This window comes from Ammospiza nelsoni, chromosome 12 (assembly GCF_027579445.1).
Source record: "Ammospiza nelsoni isolate bAmmNel1 chromosome 12, bAmmNel1.pri, whole genome shotgun sequence".
NCBI lineage: Eukaryota > Metazoa > Chordata > Aves > Passeriformes > Passerellidae > Ammospiza > Ammospiza nelsoni.
Window position 1 is genome coordinate 10,772,756 of NC_080644.1, and position 22,005 is coordinate 10,794,760.

The following is a 22,005-nucleotide window of genomic DNA, read 5'->3' on the forward strand; positions in this document are numbered from 1 at the left end:
ACAAGGAGGTCCTTACACTGTCTGCAGTTTTGAGATGCTTTGCAACCATCTGATCTCTCCTTCCCCATGCAGCACATTTAACATTTAAATCAAGGAGTTTCTTCAGAGAGTGGGCTAGATTTGAATGACAAGGTTTCTCAGCTCCCTGGCTGGAAATCTCTTCTTTTCCTACAGTCTTGCTGAAAATAAGGAGAAATTTGCCCATTCCCAGCAGTGGTGGGCAGGGGCCAGGCTGTGCTGACCCACTGACCAGTCCTGCTTGGCCACACTCCTGGGCCAGCCCCACGTGTCCAGGGACACAGGGTCTGGCGTTGCTGTTGATAATTGCTGCCCTAAGATGTGCAGGATGTCTCTGCTTCAGCCTGCGCAACTGCAGAACGAGTCTGGACTCTTCACTTTTCTGTCTTGAGGTCATTTATTAATTCTTATCCATAAAATTTTCTTTCTGCCCAGCCGAGATCTGCTCAGCAGGGCAGCCACAGTCACTCTGCCCACCCCTGAGGCGGTGTTGTCCTTTTATACTACAAACTACAGATATCATATTTACACTTTATATAAGGGTAGAATATACACCCAATACCTATCACCCATGTTAGACAGTGCACTTCCACTCTATGCCAATCCCAAAGCGCCAACATCACAGCAGAAAATGGAGAACAAGAAGAAGAAGGAGAAAGGCTGGACACACCCAGATTCCTCCATCTTGTCCCCATAACCCCCGTACCAAAAATCGTAAAATCTACATTTTCACCCTGTGATCATTTTGTTATTACACCATTCAAACCTGTGACTTTCAGCTCCTCATACAAAGCTGGCAACTTGCTCCAGGGGTCACAATCAAATCCCCAGGTGCTCTGGGCTGTGTGCCAGGGTCCCCGAGCCTCCTGATGAGGTCCCAGCAACTCTGGACACCCGGAGGGATGTGCTGAATTCTGACAACAGGGTACAGCACCTCCCCTCACAGGGGACACTGCCCCTCACAGCTGGATAAAAGCTGCCCTCTTGGACCCATCCCAAGGCAAAAACCAGCCCAGTCTGCAGTCAGGAAGGGGCTACATGAGCCAGTGAGGAAGATGAGTTGGGAAGATGCTGCTTCATCCCCAGTGGGCAGTTTGAGTGTGTCACACACACCAGGAGCACAGTCAGAGAGGTCTGAGCCATCACATGTAACCCCAGTGGATAACAACTCGCTGAACACATAATTTACTTAATGACTGTAGCAGCAGCTTCACAAACTGTGGGTGATTGCAGAAGCACTCAGGGCTTTGCTGCTGCTGCTCCCATTTGCAGCCAAGCCCCAGAGCAAGGCAGGGACACTGAGATTTCCCCCAGCTGCTCTTATCTTGTCTCACAGCATTGGAAACTGGGGCCGACTGAGAGCAAACAAACAAGGCATGGCACTCACTGAACTCTGCTGTAAATCACTGCAGGGACAGGCTCTTCACGCAGGAGTGACAAGGAAGATGTGTCTGCAATGGTTTTATGGCACATCAGCACAGAAAATGGTTTTAAGGACATAAAAGAAGGTGATTAAAATTCCAAGATGTCACAGATTTTAATCCTCAGCTAATTTTTTCCTCTCTTCTATGCTGTATCATACATCACCGCCATCAAGAGAGCAGAACTCTCAAAAATCAGATTTCCTGAAGCTACAGAACAAGAAAATTATGTTTTCTACAGCAAATCAGTTCAACAGAGGCTCAATAAAACATGATTGATAATTAGTGTTTGCTTTTTGGCAGCTAGTAGCAATTGTCTTCTCCTTAAGCCTAGTGCATTTGCCAATTTAAAACTAATCTGTCCAAAAATGAAACAAAACATCTGCCAAAAAAATTCCCAGTGAATATTGGTTAAGATTTACAAAGTTCCACAGCAGAGTGTCACCTGCTACAGCATCAGACAACTCATCAGTAATTAGGATAGAGCTGAGACAGCCTTGTGGAAAGAGCCATCAGGCAAATGGAAAATGGATGGGAATAGCTAAATCAGTTTAGATTTCCTTAACAGAGGGAGATCAAAAGGAAACTAACCCGATTAGGAGGGAGAGAGACACTGATCCAGATTCATGGAGCAAAGCAGAACAGCTATAAAGTGATATTTATGCCTGTTTTCCTTTCTAGAGCTGCATAAAGCATCAGCATGTACCAGTAGATCTGGCCCAGATTTATGGGCTAAGGGTAGACCCTTCTAAACCAGGACAGCTTCTCTTCTCCAGTTTACTTTCCCAGTTAAGCAACTGTCCAAAAAAAAGAGAAAAAATTAAAATAGGCCATAAAAAAAAAAAGCCTCCCAAATTCAATTAAATAGAGTGGGTGACAGTGACAATCTGTGCCTGCTGGCAGTGCCATTCTCCCTGCTCAGGGCACCTTGTCCTGCTTGCAGCAGGGCAGGGATGCACTGCCAGAGCCCAGCTTTGGGCACAGCCCATTTCTGACAGCCCAGCTCTGGTGCCAGCACAGGCACAGGTCCCTGAGGATGCCAGTGTGGCTCTGTGGTCCCTGACACCAGGCAGGACAATCAGTGCTGCTGGTGGGATGCTGCAGCATTGAATATTGCAGAATATAACACACACAATCCCCCAGGAGCACTGTGCTGCCCTCCCAAGGAAAAACTGACACAGACCCTGCTCCAGCCATCACCTCCTGCAGCAAACCCTCTGCTGCCCAGAGCTGCCACCACTGCTGCCAGGGCTAATGTCAGCTGAGTGCAGCTGCTCAGTGACTTTGGGGGCATCTCATCACCCCCCTGAGCCATGCCCAGCACAGCCACAGCCTCCTCCTCAGCCCCAGGGCAGGTGCCCTTGCAGCAACACAGGGTAAAAAGCTCCATGGAGCCACTCCTGCTGTCCCCAAAGCCACTCCTGCTGTCCCCCAAGCCATTCTTGTTGTCCCCAAAGCCTCTCCTGCTGTCCCCAAACCCCACAGGAAGGACTCACAGCCCAGAGATAATGACAGCACAAAAGCTCCCTGCCACCAGCAGGCTCAGAGAAGGCCACCCTGGCAGTGTCCCCACGTGCTCCTGGCAGCCCTGCTGCTTTCCAGGGCTGGGAGTGTCCCAGGGGATGTGTGAGCACAGGTACACAGCGTTTTTCCAAAGCAAGCCTGTGACACTGTGGTTCAGGTTAAACAGCCGTGCCCCCAAGGCAGTGTTTTACAGCTCTACCACCACAAATGTGCCCAGTCTAAAGAGGTTTTTGTTGCTGAGGCTGTGCCAGAGCCAGGGCAGGCTGCAGCACTGCCCCTGCTCTGACAGGACACCTCCAGCTCCCTCTCACCTCCTCCATAAGCACTTCCCCAGCAATCCCTCTCACTGCTCAGTGCTTCATCTTACTGGCTTCTACCCCAGCTGTGCAGAATTCACACACCCCAACAAGAGCTAAGGGATACCCAAAATAAGAGCCCAAAGTCCTCTCATAGTTTACTGGGAGATTGTGGTATTTGCTGGGTCACCAGGATGAAGCAGGAATTGAGAATCTGACTCCATGTTCTTAGGAGGTTTATATTATTATATTATATTATATTACACTAAAACTTTACTAAAGAAAGAGAAAGGATACAGACAGAAGGCTACAAAGAATGATAATGAAAGCTCGTGACTGACTCCCCGAGTCCTGACACAGCTGATGGTGTTTGGTCATCAAGTTAAAACAATTCACATGAAACCAATCAATGAATGACCAGTTGGTAAATAATCTCCAACCACATTCCAAAGCAGCAAAATACAGGAGAAGCAATCAGATAATTATTGTTTTCATTTGTCTCTGAGGCTTCTCAGTTTCCCAGGAGAAGAAATCCTGGAGAAAGGATTTTTCAGAAGATATGACAGTGAGAAGAGATAAACACAGCTGAGAGTCTGCATGGCTTCCTGGGACTTCCTGGGGATCCCTGAGCATTTTGGCACAGACCTCTGAAGATATTTGGGTATTTTTCCTTTATTGCAATCAGCTTGGTTGGGTCAGTTGACACAGAATCCTTGAATTTGGGAAGCTCTTTTTTATGGCCTATTTTTTCTTTTTGTTTGGACAGTTGCTTAACTGGGAAAATAAACTGGAGAAGAGAAGCTGTCCTGGTTTAAAAGGGTCTACCCTTAGCCCAGGCAAAGTCTTAGCCCACCTTCCTCCACCCTCCTGCATGTGCCAGATGCCACCTGGCACCTCCAAGGAGCTGATACTGATTGGATGTCATTAGGATCTAACACAGAAGCTGTTTTGGGACAGGGCAGAAACAACTTTGCCCACTGCAGTGCCAGCAAACGCCCTTCTTGTGCCCTCCAGTCCCAGGATCTTGGGTGACCAGGCTGCTCTTGCCATGTCCCAGTCACACAGGGACCAGGGCTGGGTTTGGAGAGCATCTCTGGCTGTGGCACCTCAGGATGCTCCATGCAGAGCTCCAGGACAGGTGACAAACGAGGCCACAGCCATGGGACAAGGAGCAGCTTCAAACAGATGTGAGCAGCTCAGGGGGCAGGCAAACAGGATCCCCACTTCCTTCCTGTTCCACAGCTGGAAAACCCACAGGCCCTTCCTGCAGGAAGGGAAGGAGGAGGGTGGGGAGCCCACAGCACTGGGGGCAGCTTCCAAAACTGGGAACTGGCTGCCCCAGGGAACCTCTCCTGCCCATGGTACACACAGGATGCTTCCACTGCTGCTGGGAACTCCTGGCTCTGGTCAGGGTGATCCCTGAGGGCTCAAAATGCCATGTCAATATATTTTAATACCACGGGGCAGTGATTAATGGGGTGGTGTGTAGAGCAGCATCCAGCAGAAGGAGCTGAGTGGACTCTGCATCCTAAGGAGCTTTAGGATGCATGCCAGCCCTGTTCTGGCCTGGCTGGCAGCTGATGCTGTCCATGGCACAGTTACCTGCACACAGCTGCTGTTCTGTCCTTTGTGGCACCTCCAAAGCATTTCCATGTAGAGCAGCAAGGGTTGGAGGTGAGCTGCTGCCACTGCCATGGTTCTGGTTGCAATGATGAGGGCTGAGACACCATGGCTTGGTCTATTCATGGTCTTATGAATTATCTGAGCTGAAGGGTTCTCTGTGTCAAACCCATTCTTATCAATAGCAGCAAAGTTTTACCCTATTCAATAATGTTGAATGAAAAGTAAAGTCCTTGCACAGGAAGGTGCACCAAGGTTTCATTGCTGCAGGGTGTTTGTGCTTTGCTCAATCACTTGGGTCAAGGAATTCAGCTGGAACTGCATCCCAGCTCAGCCTTTTGGGGCTGGAGAGGAACAGGGACCCTGCAGTAAAGAACATTCCACTGGTGTTAGGGACATGGAGAGAACTTCCCCCATCTGTCTGAAGCCACCATTGGCTTCAGATCCTGTGTGCTGTCAGGGAAGACAGGTGAGATCTGACCTGGGGTGCTGTGATTCACCTCCATCTCTCTGGACACATCCACGTTTGGAGTGGCTGGGGAAGATTGTGGCACCTCCAAAGCATTTCCATGTAGAGCAGCAAGGGTTGGAGGTGGGGTGCTGCCACTGCCATGGTTCTGGTTGCAATGATGAGGGCTGAGACACCATGGCTTGGTCTATTCATGGTCTATTAAACTGTCTGAACTGAAGGGTTCTGTGTCAACTGACCCAACCAAGCTGACTGCAATAAAGGCAAAATATCCAAACTATCTTCAGAGGTCTGTGCCAAAATGCTCAGGGATCACCAGGAAGCTCTCAGTCAGAGGCAGCTGCAGGTGGTCCTATGAGAGCACCCAGGACAGCTGAGGAAGGTGTTTGTGGGAGCTTTGAACCCCACCAGAATGACTCAAGGTGGCCACACCTCTGGCTCAGCACCTTCACCCTGCCCTGGCCCAGCTCCTTCCACCTCCACCTGCAATCCAGGCTGTCAATCCTACCCCACAGGAGACAAATCAGCCAACACATATTGCCCTTGAGCTACAAGACAAGTCTCTGGATGTAAGCAAAGCAAGGAATATTTCCTGTTCACTTGTTCCCCACAGGGTAACTGAGAGATCAGCGCTGCAAACATTCCCATTACTGAGCAAAACCTGCAGCACTGATTGAGGCAGTGCAGTGATGAGGCAAGCCTTGAATTAATGCTACAGATCCAGTGCTGACCTGTACTCAGATGAACCTTTCCTGGCTCTGAAGAGTGCTAGAAAATTGCCACAAATGAGAGTAATTTGGGTCAGGGGACAGAGCAGCAGCTTTTTCATAGCTATTTCACAACTGCATGATTGGAGTTATAAGAAATAAATTTCCTATGAAAGCACAAGGAATCTTCCTTAGGTGCCTTTTCAGATGAAATTTTAAACCCATTTGCCCTCCTAACAAAAGCAAAATGGACTTCCAGCACCTCTCCATGACCCACTGCCACCTCCCAAAGCAGAGATGCTGTGGTTTTGGCACAGGTTGGAAGCTGGCTGGTTACAGCCTAGACTGGAACTTCACATCACACTCAGGCATCAGTGTTGTGACAGCATCAGCTTTAGGAGGAAAGGAACCCCTGTGCTAACAGCCCTGACAGGCAGCAGGATGTCACTGCAGATCCACAGGGACTGTCCTCCTTCTCTGGAGCTCTGGCTCTTTCTAACTTCTGCTATTTCAGGCTGTTACACCAACATTTTAATTAAAACAAGAGGCCCATTTAAGTTCCATGGAGCCCTGCTCTAGCCTTGCTAATTAAAGACAAACTGACAGGGTCTGAAATGATAAAATAAATCAGGTCTGAAAAGTTTGAGGGGCACAGGACGAGCTTGAGCTCTAAGTAGGTTGAAGCTGGCTCTCTGTGGGAGCACTGTGTGCTGCCCAGCCCCAGGCTCCTGAGGGAGCTCCTGGTCTCTGAGGAGCTGATGGGCTCTGCAGAGGGTGAATCACAGCACCCCAGGTCAGACCTCACCTGTTTTCCCTGACAGCACACAGGATCTGAAGCCAATGGTGGCTTCAGACAGATGGGGGAAGTTCTCTCCATGTCCCTAAAACCAGTGGAATGTTCTTTACTGCAGGGTCCCTGTTCTTCTCCAGCCCCAAAAGGCTGAGCTGGGATGCAGTTCCAGCTGAATTCCTTGACCCAAGTGATTGAGCAAAGCACAAACACCCTGCAGCAATGAAACCTTGGTGCACCTTCCTGTGCAAGGACTTTACTTTTCATTCAACATTATTGAATAGGGTAAAACTTTGCTGCTATTGATAAGAATGGGTTTGACACAGAGAACCCTTCAGCTCAGATAATTCATAAGACCATGAATAGACCAAGCCATGGTGTCTCAGCCCTCATCATTGCAACCAGAACCATGGCAGTGGCAGCAGCTCACCTCCAACCCTTGCTGCTCTACATGGAAATGCTTTGGAGGTGCCACAAAGGACAGAACAGCAGCTGTGTGCAGGTAACTGTGCCATGGACAGCATCAGCTGCCAGCCAGGCCAGAACAGGGCTGGTGCAAGAAAGGAGAAGGTGTGACAGTGCCTTAGAGTTTAATTCCTGCTCTAATCTCCCCCTTTTTTAGAGCTGAACTCTACAGCAGTAGCCCTTAGGACAGAAAAATGTGAGTATTGTTTAGTTTGGTGGGTGGGTTGCTTGGGGTGTTATTATGGAGGAGGATTGTGGTTAACATTTATTTTTACTAATGGAATTTCTCTTGTCAGCCCAGGTAAAGGCAGACAAAGATAAATGAGGCTTTGGACGTTTCCTGCTACATTTCAGAGCTTGATGCTCTTACACTCAAGGCAGGGACCTTTTTGCTGCTTGGAAAGCAAAGCCCAGCACAGCAGCCCAAACCACCAGGGAAATGTGAATTAAGGCCTGGCTTGAAAACCTTGGCCAAACTGAGAAATGCTGTGAACTGCTATAAAAAGGAATTCAGAGCAGGAGAAACACCCCAGAGCAACTGAAGCCCATTTCCCCCATGAGTGGCACTTGCAGCCAGCCTGCCTCACACTATCCAGGGAATCCAAATCCAGCAAATAAAACAGTTGCAAATTGCAGGGAGCTCAGTGGAAACTGCATCCACTGGCTCAGAGCTGCACATGGGCTCTTGTTCCCCAAATTAAAAGGGAGTGCAAGGTGCTTGATTGCATCTTGGCTCTTGATTACAAATGCACCAGCAGCCAGAATTAAACAGTTGGCTTCCTGGCCTATTTAGCATCCTTTAGTGCTGGGTTAGAGGGTGGGCAAGGCTTAGGGGGTGTTTTTATATACCAGCATCTGATTTTTTTTAATTTTTTTTTTTTTCTCAAGACACTCTCAGCGAATGGTAACGTTTCCCAAAGATCTGGCCAAGCTCCAGAGGAAAAAACAAGCAGTGGAAGTGTCTGTAGAAGCAGCTCTGCACTAGGCTATAAGGCACTGCCTGAACCAGCTGCCATAGCAACTGCTATTAAAGAAAGAATTAGAGCATTCTTCACGGAAGTAGGAAAACTCCCAGTCAGTAAGGGTAAGGATGAGATGCAAAGCAAAAAAAAAGAAAAAAATAAAAAAAGGAGGATAAATATAAGCAAGTAGGAAAAATATGCACAACTGAATGAGCAGCAGGGCTCCTTGCACAGGTAGATGTGCTCTGGTGATGTGGAGATGCCTATAAATACACTAAGATACCTAACTCCACCCTCATTAGCAAGCATTTTAGATACAGTTGATCCTGCCTGGAGGCAGGAGGTGGATTACATGACCTCCTGAGGCCCTCTCAACCTCTATTTTCCATGATTCTAGGAGGGAGAAATCTACACCAGCTGAGCTGAGCTGGCCCTGCTCCAGAAAGGCAGAAATTTAAATCTGGAAAAAAATAGATTTAATCCACTTTTCAAGTTCTCCTTGACCAGGAGAAAGGGGCAGAGAGCAGAGCCTGCAACCACAGTTTAGAGGCAAGGAAATGCATTTTCAGCTGTAGCAGGGGTACAGCAGCAACATCAGTTTTCACCTTGCTAGAAAGATTCACCCCCAAAAGTATTCATTTCCCCACCAACACTCATTTGCAAAGAACAATCAGATAGGTGGCTGCAGACCTGTGGTTTTGGTTGTGGGCTGCTGTACAAAATACACTTGAAAAGAGAATGATGCTGCAAGAAGCCAGCGAGCTCTGGGGAGCAATCAGGCTCATGTCCCACATCCCCTGGATCAGACCCCACAGCACAGCCCCAGAGCAGGACAGAGCCCTGGCTCTCAGAGCTCACAGCCAGGCACACAAAACACAAAATCTCCCTCAGGGCTGTGCTGCTTACTACACAGCAGACACCAGAGTCCCCATGGAGCTGCTGTTTACACTCTCTGGTTCCTCACTACTGGAGTGGGACAAACTATCAGGATAAATCATGTGAGACCCCATTGTCTTCATGTGGAAAAGCCTATTCTTTATTCACACAACTCCTTTCATGCTCTTTTTACAGAACTCGTGTGCAACTGTAACTGGTAAATAGTTTTGCCAGTTACTCTATTAGTTAGTAAAAGGTATTTTACTTGTCCATCAAATCTCTCTATTCTTAAATTGTTTACATATTCCCTTCACTGATTTTCGGGAGACAGATTTAATGTTTATGTAGGTGCTAGCTGTTTTTCACCTAGGAATAGACTGTTCACAAACTCTTCAAGATTGTTTTCACATGGGAACTTGCAAAGTACTAGCTGCTTAGAAGAAATGACAGGCCAGCCATCAATCCAACAGAGCAGGCCTGATTTTATGAAGCCTTTCTTTGATAATTTTTCTACCTGACTGCAACAACAAAACACACCATGAATCAGAGCACAGGAAAGAACACTCACCTGGGTCAGAGCAGACCCTGCCAGCTTGGCAGAAGGCAGAATGCAGAACCTCAAAGAGGAGTTTTTAGGGTTCAAAATGTAGCACCGTATGGTAATGTAATGATTCTTATAGGCTGTATGTAAATGCTATAGGATTGGTATCTTGTACTAGATTGGTTAGTGAGAATCAGAATATTCAACACAGAAGAAGATTTATGGTATTGTAGTCGGAACCTCGCTCTCTTACGCTCGTATCCTCTTTTACTCTTCCTCGCGCTCTCATTTTCTCTTTACCACGCTCTTGCCTTCTCTCTCTTTACCACTTTATTTACCTCTCCCTCTTTGGGGCCTGCTCTGAGCTGTGTCTGGCAGCTCCCAGCAGGGCCCTGCCCCCAGGCCCTTTGCAATAAACCCCAAGTTCCAGCCCTGGCTGCAGAGATCTCTCGTGTCCGTCTGTCCCAACCATCCTACCCCCGACACTGACACATCAGCAAGTGGTAGCAGACTTGGAAATCCTGGCTTGGATATTTGGCAGCTCTGTAAACACCAGGAATCAAGGAGGCCTGCAGGGCTGCCTCCATGTCACAGGAAGCAGAGCAGCCAGGACAGGGAAGGGAAGGGTTAAATGGCACTGATTTAGCACCTGTGGGCAGGGACATCTCCATGCACCTGGTTGAATTAAGGTCCCATTGATAATCTGCCTTGGGCTTACTTAAAGTCTGACATTCCTGTTCTGAGCCTCCTGTGGTATTTTTGGGGTCCCCCATGGCAGGAAGGAAATGATTGAGAATCTGACTCCATGTTCTTAGAAGGCTGATATGATATATATTATATATGAGATGAGACATGATATGAGACATGAGAGGATATGATATGATATTATATAGAATGCTATACTGAACTATACTAAAGAATACAGAAAGGATACTTACAAAAGGCTACAAACAATGATAATGAAAACTTGTGACTCTCTCTCCAGAGTCCGACACAGCCTGACCCTGACTGGTCATTAAGTTAAAACAATTCACATGAAACCAATCAAACAACCACCTGTTGGATAAACAATCCAATCAAACCACCACTTGTTGGATAAACAATCTCCAAACCGCATTCCAAAGCGGCAAAACACAAGACAAGCAAATGAGATAATATTGTTTTCCTTTTTCTCTGAGGCTTCACAGATTCCAAGGAGAAGAATCCTGGGCAAAGGGATTTTTCAGAAAACGTGAATGTGACACCCTCCCTGCTGTGGTTTGGCCAGGCAGGGTTGGAGAGCAGATGGTGACCTGACATATCCTACCTGCTGCACCTTGCAGCACCACCTGAGCAGGTCCAGCCTCTCATCCCTGTTATTTTAGGATGTGAAACAGAAAGATGAGGATATTGGATTTTTTAAGGTAAAAAAGAGGGAAGTTTAATTTTGACTTTAATATTTATAGATTTTTAAAAGTGACAGTGGATTGGAGGGTGATAATGTCACCTCTCCAATGACACTGGACAAACTCTAATAAGAGTTTATTAATTTTTTTTCTTTTTTTATAAAAGAATGCAAAACATTAAGTTATTTACATAAACTGTGTGAGAAAGCTTGTTACAAAAATATAAACATCAAAAGACTTAAAAAATGTAAAAAATTGAAAAAACACCTCCCTATTGCCCAGGTCTCCTTGGGAGGCAGAACACTCCTCACACGCAGCCACATTAACACCACTAACAACACCAATAAACCAAGGAAATGTCCAGGTTGTATTTGGGTGCACATGCAACCAAGGAGACACTGAGTTTCTCCTCCAAAACACACTGCACCAAATGTTGGAAGTTGATTATGTGGTTTAAACTACCTCTTGCAAGAAACAAAATCTTGACAACAGCAATTGGCCAATTCCTCTTTGATTAAAAACCAAACAGAATTCTTAGTGCAGCTTGAATCCAACGTTTATTCATTACCCTGTAATCCTATTACAAAGTACACCAGAAATATTTTCAGTGGTATCAGAAATGGTGGAAGGGAGCACACGTGTAAAAGCCAGAAAAAAAAATTATGTGGAAGTGACCAACTTTTGGGAAATAAAAGAAGTATTTCTGATCAAACTTTTTTGTTTAAAGAAAAATTGTTAAAAGAATTGGTGAAGCTGACTCCAGATTTGGGGAGGGAGAGGGTCTCATCCCAGGAAAACCTTAGGTGGACTTTTCAGTGTTAATTTGGAGAGAGGAAAGTTGGCATTTGAATCTCTTATAGATACAATTTCTCCACTTGATTGAATTTCAGAGAGTAGAGGGAAAAAAATTAAAAATATTTACTTGTTATGCCAACAGAGAAAGTTGCTGATTCAATATTGCTCACGCTCCCAGATGCCTCAAGTTAGCTGCCATATGCAAATCACCCCACGTTGGCATCACATCCAAACTGCATGAAAAAGCCAAGTTAAAATATGGCCAAATACGTGAATCTGCTTTTGGAAGACATACCAACCCCCATTAACAAAATTAACAAAATTCATCATTGCCAAGGGCTCCCACATGCAGCTTCCTAAAGAGGACAGCTCTCATTTCCACACCCAGTGAGATTAAAACTCAAGAAATGCCTTTGTTATTAAAAAGAAATGTTTTCATTTCTGACTCAAACCATTCCCAAATACCCAGATAGACACTCAGACTGATGGTGATAAGAGATCTTTTCTTTTCAGAGCCCTTCAAAGAGCACAAAACCCAGGGGAAAAACCTTCTCAGACAGATAAATGCACTTACTCACAGACCTGGACACAGGAACCCCAAGAAAAAAAGCTTCAGGAGATTAATAACGTGGGTGGAAAATTAAGGCACCTCATAAAGGGTTTGAAGTAACAAGGGAACAGATCACATCAGCTTGGAAAGGTTAAAGAAAGCAATTTATAGACACTAATTAGGGCCTCTTTTAAAAGTGCCTTTGCAAATGACAAGGTTGGGTTTATTCCAGAGGTGCAAAGGGAGCATTGGGGATGCTCCCAGAAGGTGCATGAACCATGCTGGGCACCATGGCACAGGAACAGGAGGTTTGGGATGGCACAAAGGGAAGGAGAAGGGATGTGTTGATAGGAATAAGTTGTTTTCTCCTCAGGGAAATCTTCCCCACACATGAGCTCCAAGCTCATGCCCTCTGCTCTGTCACTGTTTTGCTAAATGCCAAGTCCAAGGTCACCAAAGCTGAGCTTTCCTTCACCTTCAGGCTCACCAGCCATGAGGATCTGCACAGTTAAACTCCTACAGAAGGAGGTTAACTGTGCAGATCCTCATGGATCTGCTGCTTTATGCAACACTCTGGCTCTGATAAGGTTCTGCTTGCAGGATGGAGTGCCAGGAGGTGGGAGCTCAAGGACTCTGCAGCGGGTGCCCGTGGGAGGCAGCTCTCACCCAAGAGCAGGAGAAACCAGGGCATCTCTGGTGCTGCTGGAAGGTGAATCAATCCTTGGGTTGGTGGCTCCTTGAAGGAGCCCAGCTCACCCTGAAGCCAATGCCAACACCTGCAGTTTGTGTCACTGAAGCAGGAGCTCCCACCACCAACAGCCAAGGTGTGCAAAGGGAGCTCCAGACAGCGAATGCCACATGTTTGTACAACCAGCCACTTTACCCACCTCTGGGATCTGTGGTTTTTTTCAGTTTATAGAACACCAGCTCATCTCCCCATGCTCTGGGGCTATTTTAGAAAAGCTCAGTGATGTAGAAAGACCTGGACATGACAGCCCCGGCTGCTTTTGGGGCCGAGGTGCTGCCCTGGGAATGGCAGGACCAGCCTCCTCTCCATGGTTTCAGTCCATCACCTCACACAGCAGCCTCAAAGGGCCACAGCGCTCAGCAATTCCTTATCTTCTCAAATCCTTTGCCATCACTCATAAAGCATTCCTTTACTGCATTATAAAGCAACTCTGCAGCCACTGGAACAGCCCAGAGGCTGCATCCAGCACCACACCCCCTGGAAGCTCTGTGTGGGCTGGGGATCCTCCCTTTGCACCATGCCTTTGAAACCAGCTGGGATTGAGCCCAGAGCTGGTGAGGATGGAGCATATTTCCCTGTGAAATGGAGATGGTGTGGGATGCAGAGGGGCACAGACCAGGTCTGGCCGGGCAGCTGGGAGTGCTCTGGGCTCCCACCTCAGGCTCACCCAGGAGCTGTCTGGACCCCTCACTCTGGGGTCACCCACTGTCACCCCGCTGTCCCCAGCCTGGCTGCCTGCTCCCATCTGCCACCAGCGTGCTCCCTGCCCCTCTTCTGCCAGCAGACATCCAAGGGAGCTTTTAACAGCAGCTTGTTTGTAAAGCTGGGATGTTTTGACAGGTCTGTTGCGGAGGATCAGAGGAGCAGGCAGACAGGAGCCACCAGCCGTTCTCAGCTCCTGCCCACGCTGATGGTCTGCAGGAGCCCCTGCCTTCAGTCCTGCCTGGCCACCACACTGAGAGCATGGAGCCACAGAGCAGCTGAGGCTGGAAAAGCCCTCCAGGACCAGAGTCCAGCCATTCTCCCAGCACTGCCAAGACCACCACTAAACCATGGCCACGTGGATGCATCTTTGACATCCCTCCAGGGATGGTTACTGCACTGGGCAGCCTGTGCCAGGGCTGGACAGCCCTTTGGGTGAAGAAATCTTTCCTAATAATCAATCTAAACCTACCCTGGGGTGCAGCTTGAGGCCATTTCCTCCTGTCTTTCCCATGACACCTGGCACACAGTAGCTCTCTCAACTACCCCTGGGCCAGAGGCAGGCAAAGGACAGTGAAAGCAGCAGGTCCAGGACCTTGGGACCCCTGAAGGGCAGGGCTGGGTTCTGCACCCACCAGCTCCATCCTACAGCACTCAGCTGCCACCCCAGGAGGTGTCATACACACCACAGCCTCAGATACCATGTGGACAGATACCATGCTCCCTGATTCCATTGCACAGCACCCACCACCATCCCCTCTCCCACTTTGGGGGTGAGAATGACAAAAATGAGCAGAGAAGTCACAAGGGATGGGAATGGCACAGCAACCCAGAGGCGCCACGTGCCAGCTGCGCCCCCAGCTCCAACCCTCCTCACTCTGACTTATCAACTCCCTCATCATTTACATTTCACCTCCCCCTCCACATCCCACAGGGAAACAAAAGATGATTCATATATCAAAATAATCACCTGGGACCTCCAAAAGCCCACAAGTTTCCACACTTTCTTGACAAAGAATTTTGCCAGTTTGGCACCTGGGTTTGACTCTGTCCCCTCCTCCCTTTATACTGGTCCCACACCACAGAGGGGGCACAGAACCTGCCCACACACTACCTTTAGGATATAAATTAATTGAGAACAAAACTCATTCACTGTAAAAACAGTGGCATCTGAAAAATGCAGCTACTTGGGAAGCACCTGTGCCCTGGCAATACTGTCCCTTGTCCTCTCATAGGGTGAGGAAATTGATTTTCTGTCAGAGGGAAGTGGCTGTGTAACATTTGGGTTTTATCACCAGCATCACCTTGGAAAGAGCAGCTGCTGGTTCAAGCCCACAACCTGGGCTTGCCTACAGGAAGAGGTGCACAGGAGGATTATGGTGCCAAAAGAGACCTGCAGTGATGGATTTTCCCTCACAGGAGGAAAAGAGTGAAGCTGGGAGCTGAAAGATCAACTCTGCAGCTTCAGCAGTGAAGGATCCATGTCCACATGTGGTGCAAGAGCACTTCCATGGGACCCTGCCAGCAGAACACTGGTGTTACAGCCTGGACACAGGCCAGCACTGCCTGCTCATGACCCTCAGAGAGCAAATCCATCCTTCCCCAGGCCCTGACCACAAACACCTCCACCATTCCTGCCTCCCTCACAAAATGACAAAGCATCAGACAGTGAGGAGCTTTCCTCCTTCCAAACAGCCCAGATCCAAAACCAGAGACAGTGAAAGCAAAACTGCAGAGCTGGGCCTCTTGCAGAGCCATCACACCCCCAGCCATAGTGCTGAGCAGAGGCACAGCACCAAAAGGAATAAAATGAAACTCTCATCATCTGTCCCAGTACTGTGACTTGTCACTGGCAGCTGAACAGCTGGGTATGAAACCCAAACTACAACCTGCCAGCACAGGCAGAGGTGATGCAAGACCCAGACCTGTCCCTCAGGCAATGCCAGCAGTCACAGCTGGCTTCACTGCTGGAGCTCTCCTAGAAAACCACAGCAGCTCAGAGTGAGGAACATTGTTGTCACCATATTGCAAAGCTCCCATACCTTCTCAGTGATGTCTCATGGGCAGCTCCTCACAGCACTGACTCCTTCTTCACAGCACAGCCAACAAACTCCATCTTCTCTTCTCAGCCAAAAACTCCAGCTCTCTCCTGCCCCAGCTAACCCACTCTTTTGTAGCACTTGTCTTCTTACTGGACACAGCTGTGGCCTGTTCCTAATCTTTGGGGATCAGTACAGCTGCAACTCCTCAAGTGTGAGACTACCTTTTGCACTATCTTTATTTTCTTACATTCTATCCCTCCACAAAACATAACATGGGGCCACTGAGGCAGAGAGCTGGAGAGAGCTATGAAACCTCTACAGCAAGGAAAGAACAAATAAAAGCCAGCATTTCCAGGGCATTATCACAGGTGTGCTGTCCCAGGGAGGTCACAAAGGCACAAAGAACCAAAGCCACAGCAGGGCTGGGCAAATGCAGTGACAATTCCCAGGCAGGGCCACCGCTGTCCATGCTCTGTTTGCAAACAGGAGCAAAACACCCACACAAGGACAGAAAGGGCTTGCTCAGAAACAGGGACATGACTTTGGGGAGATTCTCCACCAGACAAGATGAAGTCCTTGCCTTCCACCCACAAACCAGGCAAGGATTCATTGTCTCTTGTAGAGGGTGCTGGAAACCGGAGCAGCATTCTCTGGCAGAGATGCTCAGCTGGCCAGGATTCCTAAACACCCTCCTCTGCCACACCAAGGGATCAGGGAGATCACACCAGTTGTGCAACTTGCAAAGCACCAACCCCAAAGGCAGCTCCAGCTCTCCTGCAAGAGATATTTTCACTCCTCTGCAGAGAAGCACTCTCTGGCTCCCCAGAGCTCACAGGTTCTCCCCCATGCTGTGCTGAGGCTAATGGTTATTGACTTTTAGACATATTTTTTCCTCCTCCCTTCAGATTTTGTAGCAGCAGCACTTTCATCCACTTGCAAATGGTGCAATTAAACCAATTTGGGAACGATTTGCAGGTCTGTTCTGCAGGAAGCACTAAGCAAAGCTGTGCTTCCCAGCATTTTGGGAAAAGATTCATACACTCCTGTAGCTCTGAATGCATGCCCTCAAGCAGGGAAAGTGAAGAGATTCACACTGACATCCCTGTGACAGACTCCTCTAAATCCACCACACCCAGAAGGCAAGGAAGTGTTTCACACCTCCTGCAAGTAGGAAGTGTGAGAAGGAAAGAGATGAAAACTGCCTTCCTTCACCCAAACCTCAGTCACAACTTCTATCCTGGCACTCACACACCCACTCCTGATGCCATCCAAGGTAACACTGGTGTCACACAGGGCTTTGGGCACCTCAGAGCTGTGTCGGGGATGGCAATGCTTTAGAGCCCACCACCACAGCAAGGGCAGACCATGGATGACAGCACAGATGCCTTCACACCACCTGGAGCTCACGGGCAGCCAGACAGAACCCACCAGTGCCATACCTTCCTCCACGTCATTCCTCAGGGAAGCCTCCAGCAGAGCAACGCTGGCCTCAAAAGACACTTTCTTTCTGTTCACAGCATTTCTCTTCTTCTCATGCTTCCTCTTCTTGTGCTGCATCTCCTTCTCGTACTGGGCCCATTTTTTCAGCTGCTGGGCCCTGCGTTTCTGGGCTGCCCTCAGCCTCTCCAGCGTGGGCACCTTGTCCAGCAGCTGCAGCTCGGTCAGCAGGTCCACGTGGGCATCCATGGCTCCTGCCCAGGCAGGGGACGGGGAGGATGGCCCAGGGGGAAGGGATGTCCCAGCACAGCTCCTCTGGATGGCAGCCTCCTGCTGCTATACCAGCATGCTGAGGCTGAGATGGGGAGGGCCCATGGCAGGGTCCGGTGGGAAGGTGGTGGGAACCTGAAATGAGGAGAAAAGCAGAGAGATCAGGTGTCAGCAAGCACACTGCTGGAAAACACAACAGGCAACACCTACCACCTCAAAATGCAGCTAACTGAGCTTTAATTGCTCTAATTGCCTTAATTGTTCTTACCAGCATTGGTGATTTCCCTCTTCCCTCACTCCAAACATCCCAGCAAAACCCTCTTGATCAAGCAGAGGTTCCACTCTGCAGCTCGATCATGTCTATTGCTCACATTAACCCTCTCCTATGACCAGAATAAAGTCTTAATGAGCAAAGACTTTCCACATGTTAGATACCATTTGTCAGAGACTTGGGAGCAGTTTGAGCACTAAGACTCCCATCCTTCCCTGGGCTGGTCCTCTGTCATGGACATATTTTATGAAAAATCCTTTCCTTAGGATTTTTCCTCCTGAGAAGCTGAGAGGCCACAGAAACGAAATGTAAACAATGATTATCTGCTGCTGTGGAATGCAACAGGTGCATCTGTGATTGATCTCATGCAGTTGTTTTTAATTAATGGCCAGTCACAGCCCAGCTGTCTTGGACTCTCTGGTCAGTCACAAGATTTTATTATCATTCCTTCTTTTTCCTTGCTAGCCTTCTGATGAAATCCTTTCTTCTATTATTTTAGTATAGTTTTAATATATAATTTTCTTTTACTATAATATATATCATAAAATAATAAATCAGCCTTCTGAAACATGGAGTCAAGATTCTCATCTCTTCCCTCATCCTGGGACCCCTGTGAACACCTCCACATTTGGTGACCCCGAGTGAAGACAAATCCCACATTTGTTGAGCCCCCAGAGGAACACAACAGATGCCACGAGGCCAGACAGGTTTGCCCAGAGGAACTCTCCCCACCAGGAGCATCATCTGTGCTGCTCTGCCTCATCCACCCAGCCCCAGCTGAGGACAGATGGACAGACCTGGCTCTCAGGTGTTACTAACACTTAAACCACCTCAGATCTTAAAAACATGGGGACGGTGTTCATTTCTCTCTTCCCTCAGGTTTTCTTCTCACCACACACTAAATCACTCTGGTTTTGCTGTTCAGGGTCCACAAGCAATGAGAGCAGACAAGTTCACAGCTCCTGACCCTCAGTGTGACCACAACAGAAACCTCTGAGCAGGGCCACCCACAGTGACCAAGCAGTCACCTGCTGCACAGGAGGAGGACACACAGCCCTCATTTCAGAAGATGTGCATTTGAAATAAAGCTGAAATCACAAGCAAATTGAATTTATCCTTTCAAATCAGACCTGTGCAAAGCACATTGAATGGCTCATGCAAAATCCAGATAAGCAGCAAATAACCAGGGATGAGATGAGAGCTTGTGTGGTTCAACCAGCTTGGAGAGGACAAAGAAAAAAGAAATATAAAGTGTTGATGGGAAAGAGTGACTGAAGGACTGAAGTATTGACAAGCACCTGAGAAAGCCTCAATAAGACAGCTGAAGCTCAAAAGAGGAAGCAACAGCTTTGTAAGCACTGGATGCAGAGATTCTATGGGAAAAGGAGCAGAGGAGAGGCAGCTGAGAGCCACGGTGAGGACAACAAACCTCACCCAGCTGAGAGCCATGGTGAGGGTATCAAACCTCACCAAGCTGCCATGGTAAGGACACCAAACCTTACCCAAAAGCCATGGTGAGGACACCAAACCTTCCCCAGCTACCACGGTGAGGACACCAAACCTCACCCAGCTGAGAGCCACGGTGAGGACACCAAACCTCACCCATCCAGGTGAGGACACCAAACCTCACCCAGCTGCCAAGGTGAGGACACAAAACCTACCCATGCAGGTGAGGCAGGAAAAGCCCCAGCTCATCCCTGCCAGAGGGTGAAGCAGCCCATCAAGGAGACTCAGGGGCTGCAGGGCAGTGTCCCCAGCACACAGCACACCCACCACATCCCAGGGAAGCCTGGCTGAGGCATCCACACCTACTAAACACTGCTCCAGACCTTCCACAGGGCTTTGACCTTCCCTATAAATATCTGGGCAGACTGAGAGCGAGACAGGCCATTTCCTCCAACAGATAATTGGTTTGGGAACTGAAAACAAACAAACTCAGCCAGAGCACACAGGCAGGTCCAGGCAGCTGCTTTACCCAGCAAAACGGTCAAGGACAGCTTCAGCAGCACCTGCAAACCTTATTCTGAAAACTTCAGGATAGACTTGAACAGAAAAAAAAAAAAAAAAAAAACAACCCCGCTTAATCCCACAAGAATTTAAGAATGCAAAAAAAAAATGCTTTAGTTCCACACAGGAACAAACACAAATCTTTGCAAAGTGTTTCATAAGGGAGCTACTAACTCAAAATTCAAATTCAATTCACTTGTTTGAGATGTAAAATACCAACTTGTGGCTTTAGCATGGCACTGGAAAGCAAGGGAGGGGTGCCATGGAGCCATGGGAAAAGCACTCACAGCTCTCCCTGACCCCTGCCCACAGCCCCCACGGGCTGGGACTCACCACAGTCCCCAAAAACCCCACAGAAAATGCATGACTGCACTTGCCAAGCAGCTTTTCCTTTGGGACAGACATTTCCCCACGCAGGCACTCAGCTGGAAAGCTCTTCAGCACCTCTGGTGAACTCAGCTGCTGCCCCTGGCAAGCATTCCGGGGCAGTATCTCTGCTGGCAATCTCAGCCTCTGCTGCAGCAGCAGCACAGCCTGCAGATCTGAAGGCCCAGCCACAATACCTCGAAGGAGGGGAGATAAGGGCAGGAAATGCCTCTCAGGATACTGCACAGGCACTCCCACCTCGCGCCTTTTCCAGGCCACTTCTGCCATTGTTTGCTCGGAGATGAACAAATATTTTCCAAAACATACCTGGAGTAGAAATGGGGACCTCGTGCTGCAGGATTGCTAAAGCAGGAAACTTTATTTCAGCGTTTCACAAGAGAGGCTGGAAGTTTTCCTGTGGGTTTAGGACTGCACCTTGGAAAGTGCAATTTATAAGTAAAGGACAAGTGTGCCATGGTTCAGCTTTCCTGCATGCAGCTTATCCTCCAGCAGCTCTCACAACAGCAGAAATGGGAGATTCAGGTGGTCTGCAAAGGGGAGTGGAATGGAGAGGAGAGATCCATGGACAGCAAGACATGTCTGGAATCCCAGCATGTCCTCAATCCAACCAGAAAATGAACCTCTAAAGGAGCTAAAAGGTCACCCTGAGAGCTCTTCCTGAAGTGGACACAGCTCAATTTCTCCCAGACATAATTCCCTATCACTCTCACAGAGCCCAGAGCCCCAAAAAAAAGACTCTGTCCCCATACCTGCCTGTTTTCCAGTGCCCTGGTTCCTTCCCTGCTCCTAAAGAAATGGCACATTGACTTGTGGCACAAACAGGTCAGGCTAACTATAGCTCAGGTTGAGGCCTCAGCACTTGTTTACCTGCAAAGTGACACAGAAGTGGCTGTGTGGGTGTCTGTGGCTTGCAAGGCATCACACTTTGGGCTCTGTTTTATTTAAAGAAGCAGAGGGGGCAGGAAGAAAAGCACTTTCCTCATGTGGGACCGAGCTGAGCAGTTTCCATGAGCTCAGCACAAGTGGTGCCACCACTGTGAGCACATCCTGCCCCACACACACACACACAGAGCCCCTGGCCCTGTGGGACAATGGGGCTATGGCAGGGGCCAAAAGGAAGGCAAGGCACTGCTGCCATCCCCCTCCTGCCAGCACTGCACCAGGGAAAGGCTCCTCTGACCAAAGCTTGGCTCCAAAGAAGGGCACACAAGTGTTGGCCAACACCACCGTGGGGTTTTTTTGGTAAATTTGCATTTCCTGTGCGTTTTGTATCACCTGACTCAGCCCAAAAGGATTCTCAAGGCAAGGTTACTCACTGCCAGTGCAGGAAGACACAGCAATTCTGTGAAGTGGGGGTTCACTGAGTCAGGGCTGCAGACTGTGCCACCAACACACAAACTCCTTCCCATTTTACTCTTTGAGGCTGGAACCTGCCTCCCTCAAAGGCCAGAACCAAAGGTACTCATTTTCTTCACCAGCACACACTCAGAGCTGCCCCCTGACCTTCCCATTAAGCATTCAATTTGCAGACAGTTTGCCCCAACACTGCTGAGGCTGGAGCTGGGTCTGGTAAAGCAGCCACAAGGCTGGAGAGGCTCCTCATCTCCCCATCTGCTGATGGAGCTGGAGCTGAGACCTGCAAATGCTCTGTCACATCTTCCCAAGGCAGCACTTAGAGCACAGCATGACACTGATGCAGAACACAAACACTCACAGAAGCCC

The 22,005-nt window shown here is 48.5% G+C and overlaps 1 protein-coding gene across 1 annotated transcript in view; it reads right to left on the reverse strand.

Moving 5' to 3' along the window:
* The window catches only part of PPP1R16B (protein phosphatase 1 regulatory subunit 16B), a 46,197-nt gene extending 28,554 nt beyond the window's left edge, over positions 1–17,643 (reverse strand). Inside the window, exon 1 of the mRNA XM_059480875.1 lies at positions 17,351–17,643. Coding sequence (XP_059336858.1) covers positions 17,351–17,597 — 247 coding nt within the window. The 5' untranslated portion in view covers positions 17,598–17,643. The remainder of the gene's footprint in view (positions 1–17,350) is intronic.
* Positions 17,644–22,005: the final 4,362 nt, after the last annotated feature.